General features: G+C 38.0%; 2 protein-coding genes across 2 annotated transcripts; both read right to left on the bottom strand.

Moving 5' to 3' along the window:
* LOC116251462 (uncharacterized) lies at nucleotides 1-4,733 on the bottom strand. Its single transcript, XM_031625751.2, has 7 exons — nucleotides 4,502-4,733; nucleotides 4,330-4,382; nucleotides 3,238-3,291; nucleotides 1,497-1,602; nucleotides 610-616; nucleotides 397-481; nucleotides 1-303 (listed from the first exon to the last, which is right to left on the bottom strand). The coding sequence occupies exons 2-7, from the start codon at nucleotides 4,351-4,353 to the stop codon at nucleotides 193-195; spliced, it is 387 nt and encodes a 128-aa protein (XP_031481611.1). The 5' UTR covers nucleotides 4,354-4,382; nucleotides 4,502-4,733; the 3' UTR covers nucleotides 1-192.
* Nucleotides 4,734-5,469: 736 nt separating this feature from the next.
* Nucleotides 5,470-10,736, bottom strand: LOC116251167 (actin-related protein 2/3 complex subunit 3). The gene is made up of 5 exons (XM_031625274.2): nucleotides 10,508-10,736; nucleotides 9,837-9,934; nucleotides 6,600-6,708; nucleotides 6,233-6,502; nucleotides 5,470-5,872 (listed from the first exon to the last, which is right to left on the bottom strand). The coding sequence occupies exons 2-5, from the start codon at nucleotides 9,837-9,839 to the stop codon at nucleotides 5,634-5,636; spliced, it is 621 nt and encodes a 206-aa protein (XP_031481134.1). The 5' UTR covers nucleotides 9,840-9,934; nucleotides 10,508-10,736; the 3' UTR covers nucleotides 5,470-5,633.
* Nucleotides 10,737-11,189: the final 453 nt, after the last annotated feature.

Raw genomic sequence — 11,189 nt, 5'->3', positions numbered from 1 at the left:
TGGACAAAATATCAACTTAGGATTCAAATTTCTAAATGTGCAACCAAATTTCTATAGTACATTCCGACAGAATGCAATCACCCAAGAAAATAGGTCGTATTTTTCCTGCTTGACATTTAGAAGGATCAAATTGAGAATTCACCAGATATAACAGAAAACTTGAAATTCTACAGAAATAAAGGCCATTAGATCTCAAACGGTCATAGACATTATCTGACGAGCCAGACCAGGATCTTGTGCCAACAGTTCTCGTAGGTTGTTCTCCACCTCCGATATCTGTTTCTCTATATAATCCTTCGAAGTCTGCTTGACATCAAAACCATTAGTAAGTGAAAAATGGACAATGTGTCACTGGATTTCACGGTTGAGCAGCAGAACTTCTATGCCTAGTCGTACCTGCAATGAGGCTATAGCAGCTTCACTATCTTGCATCTTCTGTTCCTGCTCTTTTATCATCGCAGATTTTGGCTCCAAAACAAATCTGAACACGTGAAGCAACAAAGCAACGACATTTTCATGGATGCGAAGGACCAAGAATTTGATCACCTTTATTTAAAAAAAAAAAAATCATATAGGGAGATTAATTGATTACAGAGGTCCATCACTCACGCTTTTCCTGAAAAAGAACAAAAGGGATGTCAGTCTAGACCACTATGTACAATTGCAGCAAAAAGAAAGGAGAGGAGAAGGCAATGCTTTATAGGAGCAAGTAAGCAAATTATTGAAATTTGAAACATCAAAATTATATGCACACTATACAGCACTAAAGACAGTTTCTCTTGGGAGTCTGGATGACCAGCTTTCTTCGCAGCCTGCCCCTGATTAGATTTCTTTAACAAAAAGAAAAATAACCTAGTTGTCTTTTTAATCACTATAAATAAGCAAAGAAAGTAAAATAAAGTAGAAACAACGAATATGCAAATTATATGAGAAGTGAGAAAGCAAGATATATCTGAATGTATTGTGATATTTGGTGATAATATTGGTAAGAAACTTATTTCAACATTATCATGAAATTTTACTTTTTAACCATTTTATGGTTTTCAAATTTAATGTTGGGATATTCCCAATACTCTAAATAGATGCAACTTTGCTACAGATATGCATGCAAGCACAAACCTCTGTCATGTTGAATATGCAGAAAAAGTTATGACTATTAAAATTCCCCATTTTCACAGTACTTGTTAACTGCTAAAATTTCAGCAATGATTTTCACCGCTACTCATATTTCTTGATTTCGTCAGACGGTTACACTGCATGGCTCAAAAAATAATATAAAACTATACCATGATTACCATCAAGTCGTTCAGAAGCACATATTTTATGTAAAAGTTGGTTCATCACAAACTACCGAAACCCACAAGCATAAGCAACAGCTACATGAAACCTCCAAAGATGAACCATAGTCTACAAAGTCATGCGGAAAAGACAAAACAAATTTATTGTTCAAGTCAGATTCAAAAAAATTCACAAACAAAGAATATTAACATATATACCTATGGATTTGTATGTATTTGTATCATCAGATAATTGTTGCAGCTCCTCGAGTGTAAGGAAAGCTCGCTTTTTGTCTGTTTCTTTACTGCGCATTTGCATTTGTACCTAAATATAAACAAAAGAACAGCTTTAAGCATTTGATTATGTTGATGGCAACATTTCATTCCTGACATTAGAATATACAATTGGGTAGTTGACAAGATAAAGAAAAAAGGTGACTGAAGAGCTTATAACATGTAGCTTAATTTTTGAAAGAGCACTTTGGGAAGGACCAGGGGAGACCTTGGCACTGAGAAAAGAATTTGGGCCAGAATCCAGCTCGTCTGGTGCATATGCATTCAGACAAAGGGTAATGGACTAATGGTATGAAGGGAACTAGAATTTGTCGATGTTATGAAATATCTATAAGGAAAGATCGAGAAACCCTATTTCCAACTTTCTAGTCCAAAGTCACACCACTTTGGGACCACCTGTAAAATGCATTTTAACATTAATCTTCATTAACTAGTTTGTTGAGTAGCATACTAGCATAAATTGACATTTCGAAAGACAAAATTGCACGGGTCCCTCATCTTCCATACTTTAAAATGATTGAAGTAATTTTAGAATATCAACTACTCATTAACCTTTCCTGGTCTTGCATTGTCTTTTCATCCTTTCAGAAGGTGGCTATGGTATTCTCTCTCTGAAGATGTATTCCTACTCTTTTCTCCCCTTGAATAGCTATGTCAAGAGGCATGCAGATGAATGGAACTACAGCAAAAATTAACAGAGAGGTTGTATACAGCTATGAATAGAAGACCCTGTTGTTGGATGAGGAGGCTGAGGTACACGTTGGAGTTTCTAGTAAGAATGAAGGGCAAGTATTCTCATCAACAAGGCTTTAGCTTTATGGTATGATCTTCTATTAACTAGCATTTGTAGGCTAGTTTTCTTTCAAAATTTTGCAACAAACAATATCAGCTACCAGTTATTCCACAAAACGAAATTAGGGTAAGGCCTAGCAAGTGAAAACTAAAAAATTACATTTACACCTAGAAATGTGAAGCCAATGTCCATACTTTCTAAAGCTGTTGAAATCCCCTTGAAAACGTTTCTGTTTTCCTATTCTTTTGATATATGAGCACAACAGGAAAAACAAAGGAGACTATGGCCTTCTCTGAGACCCCATCTCCAACATGCCAGCTAACCTTGAAGCTTGAACCCACCAGAAAACAGGCAGATATAAAATAAATCTAGATCTTACCAGGATCCAGATTTAAGAAAACCAACCTATATCCATTTTTAACAACTAAAATTATTAACTCAGACAACAAAATTAGCTAATAATAAAAGAACTTATAAGGACAGAGACTAATGTGAATCCAACGCAACCTGCATCACAATGATGAATTACAGAGAGAAGTTACAAACGAAGTTATCATGTATGTTACATGTTTTTGAATGGATAATCTGTACCCTGTAAATCTACTTTAGAAGAGACAATGACAGGCAATAAGTTAAATGCTTGATAATTCTTTCTATGAGCAGAAGAACCGTATCAGATTAAGCAGAACCACACAGCTCATTCATGACAAACTTTTTTTGCAGCCTTAGGGTCTCCCCCATTTGTGTCCCACCTAACATCAAGAAAACAAATAAACAAAACAAAGGTTCCATTTCCCACAAAAATTCTTTTAAGAAAAAAAAAAAAGAGGAAGCACATTAAGTTCTTTTACACATGCAACACACTTTTCTCACCTGCTTCAGTTTTCCCGTTGTCTCTATCATCCGTCCTTGAAGTTCAAGGAACGCCTGAAGGAACAAAAAGATTCACTTAGGGCATGTTTGATTGCCTGAGCAATAAGTTCAGGGTAACAAAATATCATGTATTTTCAGTAGGTCCCTCCAGAGCCGACAAAAAATCCAGGATAACCATACACAGTATTTATTAAGACTTCAAATCAGATAACATTGTTATTAGACATCTCCACACGGCAGACATCCTATCCGGGCAATCAAGTATGCCCTTGAGGTTCAGAAACGTGAAGTCTTGTAAAAGTAAAATTTTACAATCATAACTTCTGAAGGAAAAGAAATTGTAAAATGGACCGTTCCAAAACAAAGCATCGCATGCACTTTACTTAGTTACTACATGAATAGAGGAAGTGGTATAGTTGCATAACTTAACCAGAAAGAGAGGATAATCCGGGAAATATTTTTGGAGCTACAAAATTTTAATATCCAAACTTGTCCCAGCATTGGTGGAAAAGGATCGACCGAGCACTTGCTGAACATCATAAGAAGCTAGCGCAGTCCCAAGTGACGAATTCAAGCAACCACAACTAAATTAAGGTTATCCCCCATCAATGCTAAAAGCAGTTTAACGGGATCATTTGTGGAATCATCGCAGTGAATAACGTTCACAGCCTGAAAATGAAACCAACGCCATAAGACGAGTTCGAGTTCACGCGAGCACAAAGTCTCAAACTGATGAATAAATCCTAGAACCGCATTTTTATCTTCCTCTGCAGTCGCAAGTACTTGACATCCTAAAAGTCGACAAGAATATAACGGATAAGGAAAACAGGTTTTACAATCTTCCTTTCCCCTATATAAGCAAAAGAAATAGGAAGCCGATATCAAACGATTGACGAAAGACCTTGCGATCAAGAATGAGAAAATATGATAATGAGGTGGCACTTGGGTATGACCAGTTATACAGATAAACGAGGTGAGCCTATCCCAACTTAAGCCGTTTATCTGGACAAATTGGTACACCAGACAACCCTTAAACTTCCAATTCTAAGAATCGAAAAAAAGAAAAACGAGAGAAGTCGAGTAAGTTTCTACCGCTCGGTTCGCCTCGTCGCTCATTCCGATCAACCACCAAATGAAGCTCCGATCTAGACATAATTGGAAAAAAAAAAAAGTCAGGGAGTAAAAAAAAATGAAGACAATGGGAGAGTCATATGGTATCCTTTATCCCCAACGACGGACAAAAGAAAGACCAAAAGAAAACTACCAAAATTTCTTCAAATCAGTCGTTCTCCTTCTCTTCCCGTGAGAAATTTCGAAACCCTAGCGCAGAAGAAGGCTCACCCAACAAGATGGCTCCTCATTTTATGTTCCCCTGTCATCACTGAAAAAGCCGAAACAAGGTGATCGCAAACGGGCCGGACTTCCTTTAGAACTAGGGAAGCCCGGATACCAGAATCCGGTTCGACGTCGGGCTTACCCGTCCCGGATCGGGGACCAATTGAACCTGCCAAAGAGCCATGCAGTCCCCAGGTCCTCTAAAATACCGCAAACGGGTCCATGCCAGTGTTGTAAATAACACTATCGATTCGATCACCGTTATGGCGTACCGGCCGACACATCACCTCAGCTGATAGATATCGCTTTAAATTCAGCTTTTTTTAATTTAAAAAATAATTAAAATATGTTAAGATAAAAAATATTTAATCCTGCATGAACCCTGTATAGCATAAACCGCCTCAGCAAATATAGAACATTTTTTTACTATTTGCTAGAAAATTATGCAGTTTGGTTGGAACTGGATTGGGTACAGCTAGTTCTTCTTTATATCCAAAATAGATGCAGTGAATCCAATGAGCGTTTGAACAGTAACAGCTTAGAAAAAACAAGAAAAAGTGGCATTGCTCAGCTTTGTCAAAGTGTTCAACGTAAGTTGATATCCCGAAAGCGTCACCAAAATTAATTTAGTGGTTGCCTGTTAATTTGGTGTTTTTAAAGTACATGAATTACATGTTCTAAGCAAATAATTGTGAAAAATACGTTCACGTGAAGACCCTGTAATAAGTTATCCACAATACTTTTCTGTATTCCTAGCTTTTCCATGGCCATTGTTCTTGGGAGAGCGCAAATTCTATTCAGCGGAACACACACGAACACACAACAGACAGAGATGCCACAGGGTTTCACCGACTTCAGTAACAAAGCTGTCGCACTCTGGATGTCAAAAGGCTGGAATTTAGCACAATAGTTCAGAAATGGCACACATCTCCATTTCAGATTTCAATAGGAAATTTTTAAGTTTCATAGTTCAATTGCAGACTTTTTACAAAATATAATACCTCGGGAGGAGTTAATAATTGACCATCAACGGGGTTTCCTCCACGAGGATGTTTCTGAATCTACTGTATCTTCCGGAACCTGCCTGAGTGGCTATCATCACCCATATGTAACCTTCCCATTGACGTGTTTAGCCGACGACTGCCATCTGGAGGGTCGTGTGGGACAATAATGTTCATGAATTTCCTCTTGGAGAAAGCTAGCCACCATTTGTTTGGAGTGCCATTCGATCTGTAAGTACAGCTCAACAATCTGCCGCTGGTTTCCTCTCTGATCTGCTTCAAATAGTTCCGGAACAGCTCTGCTAACAAAAAATAGCTCGACATTAATGCCACTTAAGTATGTACATCAACATTGTACGACCTAGGTTGAAGGCTGCAAGATCCAACTCAGGCACGACTATAATACAGAAGGCAGAGATGGATACGCCCAATAACAGTTGGACAAAGTCAGCACATCCGTCCATGCCTGGACGGAATGAGCATATCCAACCATGTCCACGTCCGTATGGAGCAGCCACACCTTCGTGAAGGTGCACGCAAATTCTATTGAGTAATTCACTGATCATCTCCAAAAGAAATACGAAAAATGAACGGCACCAACTTCTTGCCACAAAATCTTATATTCAAACAAAATAATACTGAAACATTTATCAGAATACCTGCTTCTTCCTGAGACTCTGGCGGTGCAAAAAGGCCACCAAATGGAAACCCAGGTTCTCCAGGCACGGGAACCTTCTCAAGCCCTAGGTTGATGATAGCCTTGGTGCCTTCTGCTAATGTTCGACATCCCTCAAGTCTTTTGAGAGCTATATTGATGTAGAGGGTCAAATAAATCAGGAGCTTGTCGGCTGAACTTTTGACATCAAAGTTCCTAAAGAAAACATTGGCACGGAAAAAGGTGATTGCTTCATCCACAATGTCAAGTGCACCTGTTGAAAAGAACATGTTGGAAAAATGAGTAATAAATTATAGTGTGCAAGCTTAGAAAATATAAAGGGAAAATGGAAAAACCAAAAGTCAGTCAACCTTGATCTGAAACGGGTGCAGGGCCCTTAATGTGGCTTTTCAATGGAAGAAGCGGGCAACCACAAGCCTTAGTAATGCCTTCTTCATTCACAAAACTTGAGTGGTAAACCTGTCAGCAGATGGAGAGTCACTTGGTATAAGGATGGAGGTTGACGCTGCACCCAAACCTGCCTCAAAGGAAAACCTACAGTATTCTCTAACTTTATAATCAAGTAAATGCAGCAAGTGTTCCACGATGTGAAAACCAGATTTTCCAGTGTATTAAATTTAATAAGAACGTCTAGTTCACAAGATGCATGCTTTGGTCAAATAAATCACAGTTTTGGTTCTTCCACTGTAAGAGCTTTCGCCACATAATTGCATCTATGATCAACAGCCAAAAGAGGCATTAATAGTCACAAACTAGACTCGCTATGTTTGAACAGCCTGCAATTATTATGTGGAAGTTTAATAACCACAGGCCCAAGCAAGCATGCCTACAAATCAACCGTCAAACTTTTCTCCATTTCTTAAGCAAGCAACATCAAGGTCCTTGAGAACGTTTAACAGAATCTAGGTTTGAAATAAGAAATACCTGAATTCCTTCAAATCTTCATAAGTTACTGAAGTTACCTTCAAATTCAAGGGACGTGTGAGAATTTCATTTGAAAGAAATCAAGCAAAGAGTCTTGATTGCATCAAGGGTTGAGTGAGAAGAAAGAAAGACCGAAAATGGAATTTTTCTTTTTCATATACTTCCTTAAGCAGAAATGTAGGTTTTGTTAAAGAAATGTGTACAGACTACAAGAGAAAAACAAAATGAGGACCAAAGACCAATCTCATAATAATAATGTAAATCTGATTCTTTAGAAGTCTAAGAAACTAAGGTCATCATTTTGGTGAAAACAGAAACAAGCCCTAAAAGATTAAAAAAAAAAGAGCCTTTTGCCGTCTCCTAGTCATGGTCTTCTTTGTGAAAGCTAACAGCTAGTGGTGAGACTAAGTCAGGGTAGGAACAAGCATTTGAATTTGGTGACCGAATGGATGTGAACTGCTCAAAGCCTCAAACAATGAGGGGAACATGTTTTGTAACTGAATTTTTTTATAGTTAACAAGACCGATATTTAAGGCATATGAAGTTTGCTTCCTTGACATAATTTCTCAATTCATGATGCAACATGTTCACTAGGGTGCAAGTTATATTAAATCTTATTATTTATAAACCTGGGAACCTATTCCACTAACGCTATAGAGAAACTAATGAAAAAATATGCTTGATGCTAAAGGGAAACATGAATGACAGGATTTAGGTATGTTTCTATACATTTACAGAGGGGTCGTATGCATTCCTTGACCCAATGTAAGCCAGATATTCCACACATCTAGCGTCAACATCTTAAGCTACAGATGTCTGAGACATATGTAAAGGATAGGCAGTTCAGCAACAGCCTACCAAAAGAGTTGTTCAAACTTCAAAGTAGAATCAGTTACACAGGCTTAGAGTTATCGTTTATAATGGATATTTCATTCTATCATAAACTAGGGCCACAAATTGTACCTATTTGATAATTACACGGTACTACTCTCTTATAGCACTAAGCACCATTTCAATGAAGACGCACAACCACAGAGATAAAATGTTCTATGGCAATATACTTTAATGAGAAAAGCAAAGATCCATTATCTGCCAGTCTGTGCACCAAAGCATCACCTTCTCTATACTGAGAACCACTCACCCTTGGGCAGTAATTATGGAGATTATTTTGTATTTTTAGCAAGTTGGAGAAACTTAACAACCACCAATTATCCAGATGAAATAATATATTTTTCTCTTCCTGCAGTATTTTGACAGCCATTTAGCAAAATATGTAATCATTAAAATGATTAAAATGAAGATGTAGAAACATATATAACTGTCAGAAGTTGACTGATGAAAACATCAATTTAGTTGAAAGTTGAAACCCAATCTAAATGCGTCTTGGAATCTAGCTAGCCTATACAGTAACTGCTACCTAAGAGTAGTCCAAACTTAGCCTATCAGCTGAGAATCTGAGACAGTGACGAGCAGCTCAGCCCCACAGATGGGCATGGACTCACACCCAGCAAGCTGCTCAGCATGATTTTCTAACCAAAGCCAAAAAAAAAAAAAAAAAAAGGAGATGTGTGAGAGAAGGGAGAAGACTGGTAGTAGAAAAGAGGAAAGGTCAAGACAAGGAGTGATGAAGGAGGAGGAAGGGAGAGTCAAGCTCTACTTCAAGGAAAGTGTTTAAATTGATTTTGAAGAAGAGCTTCCCTGAGTTCGTATAACTAACTCACCAAATAGGTGGCGTGGATTTTTTTCTTTTTAATGAACACCAACAGATTTCTTGAATGCAAATGAATATGTAGAAGTAAAACTGTAAAACAGTTCAAGCGCTATGAAAATTTGTTCCTCAAATGCCCCATATCTTTATATTATGGAAAAAGATGCAGATGCTTCAATACTGCTTATCCAAGCCCCTTCCCTGAGAATGTGGTTTCCAGGAGTTTGAGGAGCATTGCATCTTTCTGTTACATAAGGTGGATTTAGTAGTATAGTACACCAATTGCAGAATGGCACCATTACGTTCAACGTGATGCTATTTCACATCATCTATATGCCTTATATAATATTCATTGAAATACCAGAAAAACCAATAATTGTTGCATATTGTAATTGAAACTGTTTCTACTAAGTTTAGGTGGAAGATATGTTAACCTTTCTACAACTTTGGGATATTTTGTTTTGTTTTGTTTGGTTCAGATCAAGATTAAGCATTCAACTGTTAATCTACAGTAGTTAAAAATGACATGATTCAAGTCATTCGACCAGAAGCATCAACGCATATTTTGGGTTAAGGAGTTCAAAATGCAAATTGTAACCTATGACAACTTAAAACACGCACTATTGAAACTTCAAAGGAACTCAAGACTCAAGCTGGTCCAGAGAGCAGGGGATAAGTTTTGACACTGAGTTTGTCTCTCTGATAATATCGTATCTTCTGGATAACAAATATTTAACCACCCACATATCCAAGAATCCTAATTATCCAACACCTTTTTGATAAGGTGCTTTTTGAACAAGAACCATTGAAGTATTAGATCGCATAGAGAATGGAATTCTAAGAATCATGAAAAAATCATCCTACTTCTAAAGGAAATTGATGACATAATCTGAATAAACAACAACAACAACAAAGGAATAGGATGCAAATTCTAATAACCAAGTTCCTTACATACCATGATTTCTCTGTCTGGTGTCAAATGGAACAAAACCGAGGCATTTATAGATGACCAATCTTCAAATCTTGATCGATCCTCTGACTCCAAATCCAGGACTGCAAACCAAAAAGAGAAAGAGCTAACAGTAGCAAAGAAAAGTGCCACAGAGAAGAAAGAACCTATGTCACATATGTGCGGGGTGCCGGTGCCGCACATCTCAAAAAAATTTGGGTGCGGCGAGGGTATTTATTATATATAATATATATGACAAAAAATTGTCTGTAAGAACGGCCGTTTCCACGCAAGGTTTGGTGTGTCTCCCATAGACATGTCCAAAATTGCCAGAAAATAGAGATCGCTCCACATCTCGGCACAGGAAAAGACTTCTCACAGCCTAAACAAATGACAATCTGTGGCATTTTCAGGCATAAAGAAAGACAGAGATAGAACATTCTCAAACTCAAACGACCTAACCATAAAAATCATGAAGCCAGAGCAGAATCATCTAATTCTACAACTACCGCAGAAAACAGAGGACAAACAATGAGCCAAATAGAATAAGCAACAGAAAAGTCGCAGAGGTTAATTAGAGCAGAAAACAACAAGCAAGGGGCCTGCGGCAGACGAGACAGAACAGAGAGAAATCAAAATCAAAACACACTGCTGCAAAGAGTGAGAGAGAGAGTTACCGCTTCGTTCGTGAGTAAAGACGAAGTGGAAAGATGTGAAATAAGAATAGAGCAAGGGAGCAACGGACGGCAGAGATGATGCCGCCGGTGGAGGTAGAACTCAGAGAGAGAGCAGCGGACGCCGGACGGAGGGGATCCCGCCGGTGGATCTGGGTCGATCGATCAGGCAGCGGGAAGGGGCGACCTAAATCGACGTTCTTTAAAAATAAAAATTAGAAAAAATGAAAACCGAAAAAATGGACCAAAATGTTAATGGTGCGGTTTGACTGCACGGTGCGCGTTGAGAATGGAGAAAAATAATGTTGACAGGTTATGGGTGCGAACCCTGCTCGCATGTGCGTCGCGTCGACATAGGTGCGGATTCAAAAATATCGCAACATATGGACTTGAATTAAGCGGAATATTTACAGATACGCTCTCAAACTTTTCTTGTACTTGGAAAATGATTTTGTTCACGCTCAAGATAAGTTTAAGCATGACATTCAGCCACCTGACAAGCTTAAGGCAAGGCCAAACAAACAAACCGCCATCTGAAATTGCTTTCTATAGAATCAGTTTCATTTTAGAACTGATTTTTCCATTTTTTTTCACTCTCTTAACTATATTTCCCACCTCAAAAATTCAAAATTGACTTTACTTGGTTTCCTATATATATATATATATATATATACATATGGTAGTC

Source organism: Nymphaea colorata, chromosome 3 (assembly GCF_008831285.2).
Source record: "Nymphaea colorata isolate Beijing-Zhang1983 chromosome 3, ASM883128v2, whole genome shotgun sequence".
NCBI classification, from domain to species: domain Eukaryota; kingdom Viridiplantae; phylum Streptophyta; class Magnoliopsida; order Nymphaeales; family Nymphaeaceae; genus Nymphaea; species Nymphaea colorata.
Note: the sequence above shows the minus strand (reverse complement) of the source record. Positions and strands in the feature narration are given on the sequence as shown.

Coding starts and splice junctions, on each gene's coding strand:
- LOC116251167 (XM_031625274.2), bottom strand. Junction 6,503..6,599: donor TGCACCCGTTTCAGATCAAG/GTTGACTGACTT, acceptor TCTTTTCAACAG/GTGCACTTGACATTGTGGAT. Junction 5,873..6,232: donor AGAGTCTCAGGAAGAAGCAG/GTATTCTGATAA, acceptor TTTTGTTAGCAG/AGCTGTTCCGGAACTATTTG.
- LOC116251462 (XM_031625751.2), bottom strand. CDS start 4,353: ATGAGCGACGAGGCGAACCGAGCG. Junction 3,292..4,329: donor GCGACGAGGCGAACCGAGCG/GTAGAAACTTAC, acceptor TTGTTCCTTCAG/GCGTTCCTTGAACTTCAAGG. Junction 304..396: donor CTGCTATAGCCTCATTGCAG/GTACGACTAGGC, acceptor GATGTCAAGCAG/ACTTCGAAGGATTATATAGA.